This window comes from Dipodomys spectabilis, unplaced genomic scaffold (assembly GCF_019054845.1).
Source record: "Dipodomys spectabilis isolate Male_0828 unplaced genomic scaffold, ASM1905484v1 ptg000076l, whole genome shotgun sequence".
NCBI lineage: Eukaryota > Metazoa > Chordata > Mammalia > Rodentia > Heteromyidae > Dipodomys > Dipodomys spectabilis.
In genome coordinates, this window is record NW_024870753.1 from 99,522 (window position 1) to 118,458 (window position 18,937).

At 38.4% G+C, this 18,937-nt stretch overlaps 1 protein-coding gene across 2 annotated transcripts in view; it reads right to left on the reverse strand.

Moving 5' to 3' along the window:
- Positions 1-3,322: 3,322 nt before the first annotated feature.
- The window catches only part of LOC122110304 (protein NPAT), a 31,023-nt gene continuing 15,408 nt past the window's right edge, over positions 3,323-18,937 (reverse strand). For both annotated transcript variants that reach the window (XM_042682841.1, XM_042682840.1), the window contains exons 11-18: positions 18,302-18,398; positions 17,214-17,342; positions 13,551-15,215; positions 11,677-11,792; positions 11,494-11,602; positions 9,100-9,160; positions 7,872-8,988; positions 3,323-6,403 (exon numbers count right to left, since the gene is read on the reverse strand). In XM_042682841.1, the coding sequence (XP_042538775.1) occupies positions 6,326-6,403; positions 7,872-8,988; positions 9,100-9,160; positions 11,494-11,602; positions 11,677-11,792; positions 13,551-15,215; positions 17,214-17,342; positions 18,302-18,398 (3,372 nt within the window). In that variant the 3' untranslated portion in view covers positions 3,323-6,325. The remainder of the gene's footprint in view (positions 6,404-7,871; positions 8,989-9,099; positions 9,161-11,493; positions 11,603-11,676; positions 11,793-13,550; positions 15,216-17,213; positions 17,343-18,301; positions 18,399-18,937) is intronic.

Consider the following 18,937-nt stretch of genomic DNA (forward strand, 5'->3'; position numbering starts at 1 on the left):
CTGGGCTGTTTCCCTCACTTGACTATTGGTGCTTCTATTATATCTTGACATACATTCCTTCACATATATGCCCAAGAGTGGTTATTACTGATCACATGGTAGATTTTTTTTCTTGAGGAACCACCTTACTGATATCCGTAGCAGTTCCATTAGTTTACCTTTCCACCAGCAGTATGAGGGTTCCTTTCCCCCTGAATCCTTGTCAGTATTAGTTGAGATTGTCTTCTTGTCATTTGGTTGGAGATGAAATCTCACCATTATTTTGTTTCTTTTATAGCCAGAGATGCTGAGCATTTCTTCATGTATTTATTGACCATTTGTACCTCTTGAAAAGTGTGTGTTCAGTTCATTTGCCCACTTATTAATTGGTTGTTCATTCTTCAGGACTTCTTTAAGCTCTCTGTCCATTCTGGTTATCAATCATTTATAGGCTGTCTCTTCATCTCTGTAACTAGAAAAAGAACAGTTTTATATAAAGATTATTCAAAATTAAGTTATGGCATATGCACTGGACATAATCAAAACAAAGCAAAAACTATGTCTGAGATTAATTTTAACAGGATTAATCATCTATGAACACAATGAGAGCCCTTACCTGAAAGGTGATTCAAGTCGTAGGGCAGCTATTTAGCAAGAGCTGGAATTCAATCAGTACTGTCAAAACAAAACCAAAAACCTAGAAAACAATCAAAGTAGTATATAAACCAACCGTGGTAGTTCACGCTTATAACCCTACTTGCAGGGGAGGCTGACACATGAGGATGACAAGTTCAAGGACACCTTTTCTCAAATCCCACATGTTAAGAGGTTTTTCTGTCCAAAAAAAAAAAATCTCACCTAACCTAAAAAAAATTCATGTAAAAATGAATAAAAATGTCCTATTTGACTTTGTTTGAAAAAGCTCAAAGTTTGAGTAGACAAATCAGCCTGGAAGAAATCGGGGAGAAAAAACATGGAGTATCAAGTAAGCAAATGGCTATAGGTTTACACAACTCAGTTTTAAGGAACAGAAGGTTGCAAAAGAAAAAAAAATTACTGCAAGAGCAGTGACTTCTAAGAGCCTGTCCCAGATTGATCTACGCAGGCTGTTACTGTATTGACTTCATACATCCTGTAAGGCAGACACTATTATTCCCAATATACAGATAAAACTAGAAAGTTTCAGTCTTAAAGACAATCTTATTAGAAGCAAATAAACTTTCACAAGCCAAATTTAATCTTTTTTTTGGTCCATCCTGGGGCTTGAACTCTGGGCCTGGGCGCTGTCCCTTAGCTCTTTAGCTGAGGCTAGTGCTCTGCCACTTGAGCCACAGCACCTAATTCCAGCCTTTTCTGTTTATGTGGTGCTGAGGAATTCAACCCAGGGCCTCGTGCATGTGAGGCAAGGACTCTGCCACCAAGCCACCTTCCCAGCCCCTACAAGCCAAATTTAGTTATTCACTAATAGAATAATAAATTCATAGGCTTAACTCAAAATGCCTTTTGTCAGTCTTGGGGCTTGAACTCTAGGCGTGGGCACTGTTCCTGAGCTCTTTAGCTGAAGGCTAGTGCTCTACCACTTGAGCCACAGCGCCACTTCTGGTTTTCTTGTGGTTAATTGGAGATGGGTCTCACGGACTTTCCTGCCCAGACTGGCATTGAACCACAATCCTCAGATATCAGCCTCCTGAGTAGCTAGATTACAGGTGTGAGCCACCAGGTGCACAGCTAATTCAAATACTTTAGTGCTAGAACAGCACCTAATTGGACAGATAGGTTTTTTTTTGTTGTTTTGTGCTGGGCACTAAACTCTGGGACTCTTGTTTGTCAGGCACTTCACTACTTGAGCCACACCTCCAGTCCTAGGTGTAACTATTTTTGCTGTAAATTCTTAAAGCACCATGAATAATGCCTAGCAGGTACAAGCCCCTGAATTCAAATCTCATAATTGCACAACAAACACACTATAAACTAAAGTCAACATTACACTTAAGTAACTTACAAAGAATGTATTACCTCAGGAGACTGAGATCTGAAAACCACAGTTCAAAGTCAGCCCAGCCAGAAAAGTCTGAGACTCTTCTCCAATAAACCACTAAAACCCAGAAGTGGAGCTGTGGTTCAAGTGGTAGAGTGCTAGATTTAAGCAAAAAGGGCCAGGGAGTTCCCAGACTGAATCCAACCTAGTTCACACACAGGCACACATGAATATATTACAGCAAAGAAAAAGAATCCTTAAATTAGTCTATATTGTGGTAAGTCAGGAGGATTACCTTTCGGGCTGGTTGTTATTAGGAAGTGTGAGGGATTTTTATGGTGCTGGCAATACTCCAGTCTTGACCTAGGTGATTATATGTATTTTTTTTTTTTTTTTTGGGTCCAGTCGTTGGGCCTGAACTCTGGGCCTGGGCGCTGTCCCTCAACTCTTCAGCTCAAGGCTAGTGCTCTACCACATGAGCCACAGCGCCACTTCCGGCTTTTTTTTTCTTTTTGCTTATGTGGTGCTGAGGAATCGAACCCAGGGCCTCAGGCATACAAGGCAAGCGGATTATATGTAATGTTTATTTATGAAAAAAATTCATTGAAGAGTTTGAGTGTAACAGTTTGGGCAGGTGTATTATATACTATACCTCTGTAAAAAAAAAAATCTGTATTATGGGAATAATATTCTCACCTAACTGCAAAAATAAAAATGGCAAATGTAAAATATCCAGCCAGTTTAGCAAGAGACTCATGAGGATGGAAGAACTACCTAACTTTTGCTACTACATGACCGTATCATTGCTTCTTGTAGTATCAGAGAACTTATATGCAGGTACTTCTAAAATCATTACTTCAACAGAATTTAAATTTGAAATATGAACATTTAATTCTAAAAACTTAATTATAAAATTTGTTTAACTCTACAGCTAATCAGTTATAGAAGATGTGAGGATTTGAAAAAATATTAACAGTAATAATAATAATGGGTATCAAACTGTGATGATTTAAGAAATGACCCAGAATACTTTATGTGCCAAAATATCTTAAGTGTGTAAACTTAATTGGCTGGCTTTCATAATTCAGAACATTCTGAGTTTCTAAAACGTCATACAATGTACCATATACCTCAGAATAGCACACTAATCAAACCCTTGCTACTTATACAACAAAATATGGATATGGAAAATGGAAAAGGCTTTAACATGTCATTTCAAGTCAGGTTATTATAGAGTGAATTTTATGTTAACTTTAAAGGAAAAAACCTTTTGAATTTTAGAATCATGAGGAAGATTATAAATCACTGAAGCATGAGTGGGAGAAAGGAAGACTTATTAATTAACAAATTGTGCCATATGGTTAGTTAGGAAAAAAGTATAATTTAATCATTTCTTCACATGAGGTAGCAAAAAAATTATACATGGATTATGAGCACTTCTAGTTTTAACAACCATAGTAAAAGCTTAGAAAGAAGCCATGTATTTGAATCAATTTCCTGTGTCAAGGAAAAAGCATATTTTACAAAGGAAATGGCATTTTGCTGAAAACTTTTTGGCAGAATTTAGCAAAACTGTACACTTCTTCATCTGGTAATTCTACTCTCTAACGTGTCTGTCTCCTAAGCACCTAGTGGGATATATAAACGTTCATTTACAAAATGGCTTGTCACTATTTTAGTTTATTGTAGCTCAAGACTGGAAAGTGCTGAATGTTATATGAAGTGAAAAACAAATTCAGAAGTTATGTTTACAGTATAAATCCAATGAAGAAAAAATTTAAGAAAGACAAGAGTCATAATGGTGAATTTTTTAAGAAGAGAAAGCAAAAGAAAATAGTAAAGTAAATCTTGACATATAATTTTGAGGAGCTAGGCATGGGCCTGAAGACAGCGGTCTGATCAGCATGGAATGCACAACATAGCAGTTTGCTTTTGCAGTTACCTTATCAAAAAAATCAACCTTCAGCTCCTTCCTAGTCATGCCATCTTTGGCCTGAAAGTTGATGAGTGCTTTTCTCATTTGGAATTTAAAAATACTACAGGACTCTCACAAATATCTAGGGCTAAAATAACAAAATGTGTTTTAACTACACTACTTCTCAGGTTTGGCATGCCTGGACTACATTAACCATTCACTACATGATGATGCCTGACTTATTGATAGTTTTGAGTTGGGTTGTCATAGGTGGTGATGATGTCTTTGGTGGTACACTTTCACTCTGAAATGCAGCCACTGGACCATCTGACTGTTAAATGGGCTACCAGGTACCAGAATCCAATCAAAGCTCAGAACATTACATTTTATAAGCTAAAAGAGGATTACTGGCCAGGTGCCAGTAGCTCATGCCTGTAATCCTACCTATTCAGGAGACTGAAATCTAAGGATTGTGGTTTGAAGCCAGCACAGGCAAAAAAATGTTTGAGACTTGTGTTACAAGTAACTACCAAAAAGTGGAGCTGTGGCTCAGATGGAAGAGTGCCAACCTTGAGCAAAAAAGTTCAGGGACACCACCCAGGCCCACATTCAAGCCTCAGGACCAACGCAAATCATAAATAAGGAATGAGGGTTACTGTTTATCTTCTGGTACAACTTATCTTTGGACTCCACCTAAAGGCTCCTGCCTAGTTCACAAAGAATCATGAAGAGAATTAACTTGGTTTACTTGTATATAAATTCTCAGTACTTAGCACATATAATTTAATAAGAAAATCTCTAATTTTCAGTATTATGTGAATGCCTAAAAAAGACTTGCAAAGGGAATTTAAACAACGTTTCTAGATAGGCTTGCCAATATAGATTCAAACTTGTAAAATATTTATTTCAAACCTGTCATATAATACCAAGCTGAGTTATATATAGAAATATTAACTGCATGATAGCTAGGTGTTTTTAGGAATGGCCCACTGTCACATCAAAAATTTCTTACAACAGAATTTCTGCAGTAAAGTCCAACAATTAAGAAGACATCGTTTTTACTTTGAAAACTGTTGCATTAAGAGTATGATGTATTTATTTTTTTAAAGGCCCAGTACAAAAAATGGTTGAGGAAAATGACATTTTAACAAAATATACACCCGTAGAAAAAAATCCTAATATACTGACATTTAATTAAACAGAAAGCACTTGAGAATATACTTTAATATCTAGGCACAATTGGTCAGGTATTAATTATTTCTATTATTTAAAAGTTTAAACCAGGTCAACTTGTCTGTTGTATGAGTCCAATGGAGAAGGCACCTCTCTTACTCCCCTCAAGAATCTTTTGAGAGTAACTGTAACACTTTAAGGGAAAGAAACAATGCGCTAGGTGTAAGTATATAGTTGTTTAACACACCCTATCCACTTTATGAGAAACTAAGATTAAAATATAGGATTTGTCTTTTTACATCTTATGATGGGTGTGACTTCCTAAAAGGACACCAGAAGATAATCCTCCAAGCCAAGTTTTAACATAGAACACAAGATTTAAATTAAATACGCATTGGTCACTACTATGTGAAGAACTCTATGAATTAGTGCAATTCTTTATATCCCCGATGCTTAGGGGAAATTTTATATATACCAATAAATCTCAACTATTACATAACTCAACTTTTTATGGCTCAATAGTCTTAACCACTTAATGTTCTGTAAAAGATCTTAAAAGATATAAATGAAAAGGTCAGAACACTCAAATGGTTTACAAAAATTCTCTCTTTAAAACAAAGAGAACAGAATGACCAGAAAGAATAAAGTGTAAAATTTCAGGAATATAGTTTTTTAAAACTACAATTATGAGGTGATAAAGGGGTTATAAAGTATTGACTCTAGAAAAACAGTCCACCAAACTACTGCTTTCTGATTAAATACTTTACTACCAGTCAAGATGGTGACCCATTTGTTTTTACTTAGTGGCTATGTATTCAAATATCTTACTAAACAACCACTGAAAGTAATTTCTAAAGACAAACATCATTTTCCTCCAAAAGGAGTAAGAAACTTTTGTGAATAAACCTCAGAAAGGGATCATGACAAGTAAAAACAAAACAAAACAAAACAGTGTAAGAACATTAGGCTAATTTAACCTCTATTTCAACAAGATATGTACAATATTTACAATATGCACTGCTCAAAAGCTATACAATTTTGCAGACTGGCTTTACTTACATTTCTGCAAACGTTTTTGCCAAAATAAAATTATTTCAAGGAAGTCTATTTACAAACTAGGTAGCTGCTTCAGAAACAGCATGATTTAAAGTGAAATTTCAGTACAGTGAAAGTGCAGGTCACGTTTTCAGATTCCGTCAGCATCCCATTTCCTACACTCATGTTAAAGGGATTATATTATAGTTTTAAATGCTATACTGTTCTTATATAGTCAGAGTGCTTTACTCATCATAATGCAATGATAACAAAAATTTGTCCACATCCATTCCAGCTGGAAATGAACTAGGTAGCTTCTTTTTCTGTCAAAACAAAACAAAAAAAGGAAAATAATTAACTCAAGATCAGATGGTTTTCTTTATATCACCTAAAACCTTACACTGGGTTCTTTTATTCTTTTTACCGGGTCCTATTAAGAGATTAAGTAGATTAGAATTTTAATCCTACAGATAGTTTTTCTGGTTGGTCGTGGGGCCTGAACCCTGGGCCTAGACGCTGTCCCTCAGCTCTTCAGCTCAAGGCTAGCGCTCTACCATTTAATCACAGCACTACTTCCGGCCTTTTCTGTTTACTTAGTGCTGAGGAATCAAACCCAGGGCCTCACGCATGCAAGGCAAGCACCACCTTCCCAGCCCCGACAGATAGGTTTTTAAACCCAAACTTAATAGATTTAATTAACTTTAGTTTAACGTTATATCAGGGCAAAAGGCTTGAATCCAGAATCTGTGAATGCTAAATGAGACAAAACAACATGCTTTCTGTAAAGTGGCCATTACTGTCAAACTATATACCTTAAAAAGCTGAACAGATATTAAAAAGTTTCAGGCATGTGTCAAATTCCAAACATTATAGACTATGCACCAGGTAGTTTATATTCACCCTAGTTATTCTTACAACTACAGGCTAGGAACAATGGTACATTTAATGCTCAAGGATGAGGCTGAGAATCAGAGAAGCTAGAAGAAACCAGTTTGTCACAGAGGCACCAGAGCAGACACTGCATCAAAGCCAGGCTTGCCGAGCACCAAACTAAGATTTCTTCCCCCTCTACACTATGCTTCCTCTATGACATCCTAAGTATCTTCAATATTTTGTAAAAAAGCTAAAAAAAAAAAAAAAATACACACACACACACACACACACACACACACACACACACACACACACACACACACACACACACACACACACACACACACACACACACACACACACACACACACACACACACACACACCCCCCCCCCCCCCCCCCCCCCATCCAGTGATTGTGGTTTGGTTCATCAATGCTATAGACCACACTGCTTTCTACAGATCCTCACAGAAAAACTGAGTTTTTCTAATGTTCCACATTCACATCAATGAGGATGGTAGAAGAGACGAGACATGAAGAAAACCTCTAGGTGTGAAAGGAGCACGGTAGAATTTCACTCAGTAATTAGATATTAGCAGCATTTTCCCAATCTTCCATACCTCAATCATTCTCAGGAAAAACAAAAACTACAACAAAAAAACTTGCATTTTTAACGACAAACTCTTACTTCCCCAGGGAGATGTTTATAAATGCCTTAGCCATTGTTTCAAAACAATCTTGTTTCACCTGGACAACTTGTGAGTAGGATGGTACAATCTCTCTGTCAATCAGGACAACACTGCCTTGATTAAGAGTTGATCAGGTAGTATTAGCAAAGCAGAAAAAAACACGTTGACTTCTCAAATATGAGACGGGGGGGAAGGGAAAGGTGTGGTTTGAGATTAGAACTTTACTTGCCTTGATTTTCTTCTTTTTCATCGGCACTGAGGAGTTTGTGAGATTTTTAGTAGACGGACGGGAGTTGCGCTCCCGTTCATCTAACTCCTCAATTTTCCGCTTTTTTGTGGTGCTCCTGGATGATGTTCGAAACTGCTGCGTGTTGTCTTTCAGGGGGGTTGTGGAAGTCCTGGAGATGGCTGCTCTGGAGAGAATCATCAGGGTGTGGGCGGCCATGTTGACGCTGTTCTCACTGCCCGTCTCGCTGGCAGGGCTGCAGGCAGGCAAGTCCGAGGCAGCAGGAGGAATCATGACTTTGGGAGCACCACTGTCCTCACCAAAACGCCGACTAGAGGGCACTTTGATGCCATCTGTAGGTTCTTCTTTATGCTTTTCCCCTGCTCCTGAGCCAGGAGTCCGGGGTATGGGCAAATCACTATCGGTGAGTCTGTTTACTGGGCTATGCAACTGAACGTCCTGTAATATTTCTGTGGTAATCAAAGAACTGCAAGATTTAGTTTGTTCTTGTTTCAGATCCTTCACAGCTGTGCCTACTGAAACATGTTTACTGTTCGAGGATGTGGCCTGTTTTTTGGTCAATTCTTGCAGTGAAGATATAGTTTTCTCACTTCGTAAACTCCCATTTTGTTGCCCAATAGGCAGTTTTGAAGTGTCTGGATTTTTCTGCCTTTCTACATCCCTACATAATTCATTTTCCTTGTTAGCTGTTGCTTTATGGAAAGACTCAAGCACCATTTCTGTTGGTGAAACTTTTTTTTCAGGTTGAGTTTCTCTTACGGTGTTATGCCGGCCAATGGAAGTTTCTGATTTAGACAGAATCTTGGGCAGAGGGGTTTTCTCTCTGTCTCTTTTGAAACCATTATTAGAGGGGGATCTTAAGGTGGAGGACACAATGGGTGAGTCAAGGTGAGGAAAGAGAATCTCACTCCTGTCTTTATTTTGGGAGACCACCTTTTGGTTTGTCACAGAAGTAGCAGCACTATCAAAACAGAGCACACGCCTGTGGCGCTCCACTGGCTTGCCAGCGGGGACTGAATTCTCTGCAGAGGGCACAAGTGTGTTTTCTTCCAATTTTTTCCCCAGTTCTGTGGCCATATTCTTGTCAGAAGGTTCAGTTCTACGAAAACAAAATAAAACAAAACCCCACAATGTTTCCAGTAACATAAAGGAACCTTTTGCTTTGAATCTGAGCATTCAGTAGCCTATGCTAGAGCTATCTTATGCTCACCTTTGTACTTGAGATCCAACTGAGTAACTTGACGAATCTGCCAAATTAGTTACCTGTTTTCCTGGAAGAACAGAACAAATTCATTAGAAAACAAACATTCTTGAGAAAAAAAAACAAACATCCTCTGAAAGAGGAGGAAACCAATGACATTATTACACACTGTATAAGATCATCTAAAGGACAGTTATGTGTAAGCAAAACATTCTCACATACTGGCTTTTTCAAGTAGCTTTGTTAAAGTATCTATAAAATGGCCACGCATCTACTTTACAGAGGAAATCTCCACATAAATCTAAGGACCTGCTTCAACTTCAGGCACGTATTATGAACGCTGTCTTAGTAAATCTAAGAATTACAATGTTCCATTCAGCACCCAAAGCACTGCTGTCATCAGGGGAATGGTTCTAATGACCCTATCCACAGATGCTCAGGTTCCTTATAAAAAAATGGTGTTGCACTTGCCCATCCTTTAAATCTTCTCTAAATTACTTAAAATACCCAATACAAGGCAAATGCCATGTAATAGTTGTTCTGTACATGTTTTTAACATGGAGATAATTTCCCCCCCCTGAAAATTTTCTACTTGTGGTTGATTGAATCTGTAAATACCTAACCCATAGGCTCAAGTGTTAATTAGAAAACAAAGACGAAGCTGGGTGCTGGTGGTTTATGCCTAAATTCAAGATACCCAGCAGGCTGAGATCTGAGGATCACAGTTCAAAGCAGCCAAAACAGGAAAAGTCTGTGAGACTTTTAATAGGAGTTACGAAACTCCTATTAAACACCAGAAAACTGGAAGTGGTACCATGGCCCAAAGTGGTAGAGCGAGGGCTGGGAAGGTGGCTCAGTGGTAGAGCGCTTGCCTTGCATGCTTGAGGCCCTGGGTTCAATTCCTCAGCACCACATAATCAGAAAAAAAAAGCCGGAAGTGGTGCTGTGGCTCAAGTGGTAGAGTGCTAGCCTTGAGCTAAAGAACTGAGGGACATCGCCCAGGCCCAGAGTTCAGGCCCCATGACCAGACCCCCCCGCCCCCCCCCCAAAAAAAGTGATAGAGCAATAACCTTGAGTAAAAGAGATCAGAGACAGTACCCAGGCCCTGAGTTCAAGCCCCATGGCTGACCAAAAAACAACAGCAACAAAAACAGAAAACAAGAAGGGAGGCCAGGGTAAGTTATTATGGATATAACTTACATGAAAAATGATGAATATTTGAATGTATTAGGTACTATCACATTTCTCCTAATTCAAATATTCATCAGGGTTTTTGTTTGCTGGTACTGGTTTTTTTTTTCTTTTTTTGTCGGTCATGGGCCTTGAACTCTAGGCCTGGGCGCTGTCCCTCAGCTCTTCAGCTCAAGGCTAGTGCTCTACCACTTGAGCCACAGCACCACTTCTGGCTTTTTCTGCTTATGGGATGCTGAATCAAACCCAGGGCCTCATGCATGCAAGGCAAGTGCTCTACCACTGAGCCACCTTCCCAGCCCCTTATTAGGTTTCTTTTTTTTTTTTTGGGTCCGGTTGTGGGGCCTGAACTCTGGGCCTGGGCGCTGTCCCTCAGCTCTTCAGCTCAAGGCTAGTGCTCTACCACTTGAGCCACAGCGCCACTTCTGGCTTTTTCTGCTTATGTGATGCTGAATCGAACCCAGGGCCTCATGCATGCGAGGCAAGCACTCTACTACTGGAGACACCTTCCCAGCCCTGGTACTGGGGTTTGACATCAGCACTCTACCACTTGAGCTATGCCTTCAGCCTGGCTTTTTGTTAGTTATTTTGGAGACAAACTTTTACCAACTATTCTGCTCAGGTTGACTTTGAACAGCCTCCTGAGTAGCTAGGATTACAAACATGAGCCACCACCGCCCAGCTACTCTTGGTTTTTTGATACGGGTAAATAAATGGTTGGGCCATAGCTAATGTAAGGGATAAAGGAAAACGATTTACAAACTCTATAGCCTTGCTATCCAGTTTTTACCAGTATCAGCAGCACTGGCTGCTCAAAGCTTGTGAAAGGACTCCCGACTCTGAATCAGTCCTGCATTTCACAAGATCCCAGATAGTTCACATATACATTAAGAAATGGAAAGTACTGCTCTCAAGTCCCATGTAAATATACAAGGAATTTACTAAACACTTCAAAGCTATCAGGAGAAACAGAAATTAAGAACAATCTAAGGACATGGACAAAAGTTAAAGATTTAACAAAGGAAGAACTTTATCAGAACTAAAGTTGTTCAATGACAGTTGCAACAACAGAGAATACAAAGCTTTTAAGCTATGATAGTCTCACCACCACCAAGTATTCCAAATCAAAACAGCTGCTGCAAACAAATGAGTATGAGGGTATAAAGTTGATATAAGTAGCTTAAAAAAATCACCCTCAAAAAAATGAGATACCTGTACAAGGCTTTGCTCTTAGTCCTTGAGTCTTCTGAGATTTTGGAGGAACAGGGAATTGAGGGATACTTGTACTGCACACAGGTGCTGCTAACGGCATATGAAGGACCTAGAGAGAAGAAGCCATCGATTATGCTGTGTCTGTGAAGTTCCACTGCACCATTTCTAACTCACAAATCTTACCTGCTGAGGAGGGGCAGAAAAGGTATTTCCATTCTGACCAACTACAGACACAGGAATCATCCCCACCATTCCCTGGAGTACGGGCTGCACTGGAGAAGCAATTATGATAGCAGAGCCTACATCATAAAAGAAAACTCACATTAGAAGATTTCCTCTCATCTTCTGGCATAAGGAATCAAAGTAATTCATGTTTTCAAATAAATGTCATGAACATCCCACCTTGACAATCTAACACTCCTCCAAAAACTTTTTTGTGCACTGTTATTTATTGTTAGTTAAGTAGTTGGACAAAGGGGTTACATTGCATAAGCCAGGTTATGAGTACAATACTTCTTGGTCCATATCACACTCCTTCCTTCTTTCTCCCCTATAAAACTCACTTAAGAACAACAGCAAGACTAACAAATGAAGAAAAGGACAATCTGAAAATTGTGGTGTTACTGAACTTAGGCATGGGACACTAGCGTAAGCAAGCATAGGATACAGCTGGAATAGATTATATCTTGACTCCTCGAAAGAACAGTGAAACTCAACAGTAAATGTTTCAAGTATGAATTTTATGCCAGAAACAGAATCAACTGAATGTTTATGACCTAAGTCTAGGCTTATAACCGCAACAGATTATATGTCTTAACAATATTGGTCAAAAAGGGCATAGGTATTTGCTAACCACAAAGAACCACTGGGTCAGAATTGTGATTACATGGTTTTTTTTTTTTTTTTTTGCCAGTCATGGGGCCTAAATTCTGGGTCTGGGTGTTGACCCTCAGTTCTTCAGCTCAAAGCTAGTGCTCTACCACTTGAGCCACAGCACCACTTCTGGCCTTTTCTGCTTATGTGGTGCTGAGGAATCGAACCCAGGGCCTCATGCATGCAAGCCAAGCACTCTACCACTGAACCACCTTCCCAGCCCAACTAAATAAGTTTTTATTAGCCAATCACACTGTGATTATAGCAATTTAGCCGTGCCCTATAAATTGGCTTTTTCCTAACACTAACATTTACTACTACAGCCAGATGCATTTCCTCACTTTCAGTCACAGCTTCCAGCCGCTCAAATGCCTGTGCATGTGTATGCTGCTGCCCTTCCTTTCCATCAGCTCTAAATTTCTCTAAGCTTTGGCTCAATCCTCACACTTGCTACCAATTCTAGCTTCTCTTTGTAAGACAGAACTGAAGGAGATAACGTTTAAATTTAACCAAATCTGTGTGCCTGTTTTAACTTTAAAAAACAATAATAAAGGGGTATGAGGAACTTCAGAACTCTTACATATGGAAATGGGGATGCCTGTGTACAAGCTGGACTTCTGAGGAGTTCACAATCAAGGGTGAACATGGGCGGCACTGCCTACATATAAAACAGCCTGTGATGAACACAAAGCCTCCTCTGAACAATTCAGTTCTCAAGACAGGACTCTTGATTTTGGCAAGGCAGAAGAGAAATTACTGGTAACTATTTCTAGGCAGTCTTTTCCATTTGAGCCATGCCCTAGTTATATTTTTTGCTTTTTTGTTTTCAAATAGGATCTCATATTAACTTTGCCTGAACTTCCCTCAATCCAAGGTCCTTTCCACTTTTGCCTCCCAGGTAGCTGGGATTCCAAGCATGTCACACCATGCCTAGCTTGTTTTGGAGATAAGAGGTTCTGTAACTTTTTGCCTGGGCTGGACTCGAATCATAATCCTCCCTCCATGCCTGGCTAGAAGTTTTATGGAAGAGAAATTTCAAGTTGCCTTTCAAAGTCTCTCCAAATATAAGACAAATGCCTGGAAAACTAGGCCCGAAACAACTAAAAACAACTCCTTTGTCACTGGGTTTCAACAGGTACTACGTGATGAGCTTTTTTCATTTCCAGTTATGTTCTTAAAGTTACCTTGTGAAAAGTTTGGTGACACGGCTTGGTTGAGAGCGAACACACTGTTTGACCTTGGTGGGGTCTGTAACTGAGGTGGAGGAAGAGGTGCCGTGATAGGGGCAGAATTCCCAGGTAATACCACAACATTTGACTGACTGACAGTTGTTCCCAAGGCTGTTGGGTCAGTCACACAAGTAGCTATCAGAATGTTATTTGAATTGCCAAAAGTTGTGCTTGTGGTAGGTATCAACTGTATGTATCCTCCATCCTTGGAAACGCACGGGGTAACGCTGGTGGAGAAAGCAATGCTGTCTTCATTCTGAGCACTGCTCATTGTTGAGTCCTCAGGTTTGAGTACTAAGAGGCTCTGCTCTGCTGAGGATGAATCTCCAACTTCAACAGAAACAATGGCACCTGCCGGTTCTTCTGAAGATAAGCTTTTAACAAATTCTGCACTTTTGGCAGGTGATTTAGGAGAAGACAAAATTATAGTTGGTAAGTTTTCTCCACTGATACTAGACACGGCGTTGTTAAGTTCAGTATCTGAGGAAACAAATGGATCATCACTAATTATAATTTTAAGAGAGACAATATTTGATGCATCCAACTCTGCTGAGTTGTCACTGGAAGGTTTATCATCAGTACCTTGGGACTCTGGGTGAGAATTCCCCATGGAGGAAATGCCGGCTTCTGAAGGAGAGTGACTAGTTTTTATAGGATCGCTTTCTGGAGCCATCAGTGCTATGTCGCTACAGTTTTCATTTCCAGCCAGAGAGAGAAAAAGAGAATCTCCATCTTCTTTCATGGAAGATGAAGGCTCTTGTGAATACAAAATAACTTTCTCCGCTTTGTGTGGCTCAGTTTCATTTTCCATAGGATTTAACTCAATTGATGCTGGATCATTTGGTGATTGTTTCACTGGAGAAACTGGATCTTCCAGGCAAATTTCTACTTGCTCAGATATATCTAAGCTTGGGCTTTCAATGGTTATAGGTAACATTTTACTTTCAAGTGAAGAACTATCTTGGCAATTTGGTAGTTGTTTTGTTGCAACTGGTGGTACACTATTACTTTCAACTTTATTCTTGTGAGTCTCACTACAATCTGGTGACTTAGCACTATGGAAATTTGTCTTAAGTCTTGCTGTATTATTAGAATTTTCACAAAGCTGACTTTTTTTAGATGGCTTTCCAGTTACTGGAGTATTTGGGGATAAAAGTTGAGAACTTTTTCCAGAGAGAATTAAGTGTTCATTGTTGGTTTCACCACCTAGTGAAACAAATGAAGTAATTGGTATATCAGGCTGATCAGGCTGTACTTGACATTCATTCGGTATATTTGGGGACAAACAGGTCTTCTCAACCTCCATAACTATTTCAGTTCCAGTGGGCATCTGACTGGTGTACAATTCAGTACAATGCTGATTACATGCAGCATCAGGACTTCCTCTTTGGCTGAAGTCACTGAGAGCTGCCACTGACTCAAAGGTAATGTCAAGATTACACTTCTGTTCAGTAGGTACAGATGTTTTAGAAGTCTTTTTCTGGATACTAGAGCCTATTTGGGAAAAATTTTCCTGTGTTTTCTGTCCTAACACATCCTGGTCGTTGTCATTCTTCAAAGCACTTAACACATCTTCATTCTGATAAGATGTACAAAATGGGGGCTGACTAGGTTGACCATCTGCAAAATACCAGTATGATGGAAAGACATGGTGAATATGTTTATTTCCAAAGCACTCATCTTTACTGTACAACCTATTTTGCTAAGGAAGTACTAATCTTTATTCTTACTGATGCCTTTTTAACCAAGTGTCAATCTTTTTCTAAGACTCTTTGAAAACAGATGACACCACAAATAAAAATTGAAGTTTAAAAATATCGAATATTTACTAGTATGGTTTAAAAAAAAAATCAAACAAAAGAAAAACCCACAAAAAAATGAAGAAAATAAAAACAACTGGCTCCACACATTATTAGAAATACATGGTAGTACTGGTGGTGATGTTGTTTCAATACATTGACTTTTCAACAAGTGTTCCACTGTTTCTATTGATCTTTTTTCTTAGAAGTTGAATGGAGGGGGAACATTTTGCATTATCAATATATGATCTGTGTGTACTGTTTAACATTCAACACATATTTACTGAAGACCAACCATATGCATGGTTCTGGAATACAAAGATGAATGATCCAGTCTCTGATCTTGGAGAGATTAGTCTAGTAGGGAAGCAGATATAGAACAGAAAGTTATAATAAAGCATGGTAAAAACTGTAATAGCACAGGAACAAAAGGCACTTCTTTTTGCCTATGGGACAAGAAATAAAATGTTGTAAAGGAGGTGCTGTGTCAGATGATCTTGAGAAACAAGGGAAGTATGACAGACAAAGTAAGAGTTAAAAGTGTTTTGGAAATCAACATAGCACTTAAAACAGACTCTTATAGCAGTCACTATTCAGGATAGAAAATGTTAACTTGAACAAATACGATAAAATACAGGGAAGACCCAGACAAATCAGACTTCTATCAAAGTGGCGACACAGAAAATACTAGATAAAATCCATTCAAATTCTTATTACATGGGAGAATAATAAGGAAAACTATGTTTAGGCCACATAAATTCAGTGTAGGTAATTTCTTTCTTGTTTCTAAGTGCTAGGGATGCAAATGAGGGTCTTTTTTATGGAATGTAAATTATTTAATACTCATTCACTAAGAAAACAAGATTTCAAGTTTGGTGTTGTCCAAAGTGAAGCTAAATGAAGCTAAACTTCTACATATAATAGAAGCATACACTACATTCTAGTTCAGATTAAGAGGAAATGGAGGACTGAACTTGGTTGCTGGCAGATGATTGAAAAAAAAGATGTTCCAAAACTAGTTTTTGAAGATAAGGTGTGGAAAATTGGTATTTATTTTTTTATATTTTTATACAGGGTGGGAGCTGATGACTTTTAAAAACAGGTGAACAGAAAAGATGGCAAAACTTAGACAAGGAGCAGAGGTGGTACTGAAGCAAAAAGCACAGCAAGGCAGGATGATCGTCCTCCCTGGGAAACAGGGATGCAGGAGCACACAGGGGACAGTTATGAATCAGGTTTTTATGGCACTGGCAATATTCCATTTTTCCTTTTTTAACTCAGGAGAGGATTGTATATGTATTTCCTTGATTTGGCTGATTACTAGTTATTCAATGGGACACAATACATTTTATTATGTACTTCTGTATTATCTGTTATACTGTACAATAAGATATTCTAAAATTCAAGACTATCACTATATTATACAACTCCTGCCCCAACTCCTACATGACAGATACAGACGCTGAGTAGTCTCACTTGGGCCCCCTTACTTGGCTCAATGACTTCTCTCATGTGACCTTTGCAGATTAGGGGTTAGAATGGGCCTCACTAAAATTATTGTTATAGATTTTTGTCTACCTTGTCAACACTATTACTATTAAATCATGCATACCATAAATCTACTGCATTTAAGGAATAGATACTAAAAATCACCTATTAAAGTACTAAAAACCTAGGAGTCATTTTTATTAATGGAGAGATAATTAGAAATGTAAAAAATAACCTACTAGTAATATGAACTACTTCCAATTTAAAGAATGTTTTTGAGTTTTGAAATTCTCAGTTTCGATCGAAAATATTAACAAAATCACATACTTACCAGATTCTTCTGTTTCAAAGGAGCTTTTAATAGCTGGATTTGTTTCTTCTGCCAGGACAATATTAGTACTGACTTCCATATGCTGACTGGAAATGCTTTGTGATAAATTTTTGTTATTCTTTGTTTTACCTGTTAAGGAACAGGAAATAATTAAATGCCCAAATTAAAAATAAACATGAGGTAGTATTGCTTGGCAGTGGCCAAACAAATTTTAAAGTTTGATTTTAGTTGTGGGATTTGGTTATTTTTTTTAAAAAAATTATATGTATTAAAATCTGCTTTGTGCATCATTGGTAAGTATATATACAAAGACTTCTCTACCAGACTGTTGTGTTGTTTTTGTGTTTTATTTTATCTTTTAAACAGGTCTTACTATGTTGTGGTCCATACAAAGCTTATCCGTAAGTAAGTATGGGGTTCAAAACGACTTTACTCTGTCAGCCTACTGGAGTGACAAGATTACATTTGCCACTATATCCGCTAGAACTGGTGGTTATTAAACTTAATCCCCTATATTAAGATCTTTTGGAAGACCCATCAATTTGCATATCTAACAGCTTTTCATATAAATGTTGATACTGGGGTGGGGGGAGGATGGGAAGGGGAAATAAAGGAGGAGGCTACAATGCTTGATAAGAAATGTACTCATTATCTTGCCCATGTAATTGTAACCCCACTGTACAGTATTTTCACAATAAAAAAGAATTAAAAAAAAATGTTGATACTGTTGGTGTGGGGCACTATCCTTTGAGAACTGCTGGCTTAGATCCTAGGGCTGAAAACAACAGAAAGCAGTTTGTATACCTCTCCATCATTCAAATGGAGCTGGTACTGCTGTAGAAGACCTCAACAGTCTCTGCTGACTTGTCAAATGCCAAGAAAAAATAAACATTGTTCTCCATTTTCATAACTTTCCTTACAACAAAACACAGATGACAAAAGTCCCCTCTGTATCCATAGTGTTGCTCTAATGAAATGGGACATTTTTTTTCTGATGTTCTGGGTAATGTTGTTTTACTCTGCTTAAGTTAGCAAAGAAACTGGAACTTTTTTGCTTCTGACTTAAAAAATAAAACTGGTCTACTTACCATAGTCAAAGAGATCAAAGAGTGCTTGAAATGCTGGATCTGATTCTGTCTGTTCCAATATATCCTGTATAACTTCTTCAGACATGTGGATCTCACTCTGAAGAAAAATGAAGGCACTATCTTAATTGAACTAACATGGCTTAATAGCAGAAAAACTAATCAGCAGGCATTTGGCAGTTTTTACTTTCTGTGTAGAGCATTTCCTTCAAGAAAATTTCCCAATTACACTATGCTCATTTAAGAGAAATATGGCCAGGCACCAGTGGATGCTCATCCCTGGAACCCTAGCTACCTGAGAGGTTGAGATCTGAGGATCACAGTTCAAAGCCAGCCCAAGCATAAAGTTTGTGAGTCTCTTTATCTGCAATTAACTACCAGAAACCAGAAAGTAGTGTTGTGGCTCATAGTGGTAGAGCGCTAGGCCTGAGTATAGTAGCTCAGGGACAGGACTCAGGCCCTGAGTTCAAGACCCATGACCAACAACAAAAAAAAGAAAACAGCAAGACTAGGAAATAGAATGCAAATGTTAATTCATTCCAGTTCCTACACTTAAATTACTTTGGTGATTTTTAAAACCTATGTATATTTCTAACTATTAAATCACATAAAATAATTTAAAATCAGAAACATTAGTAT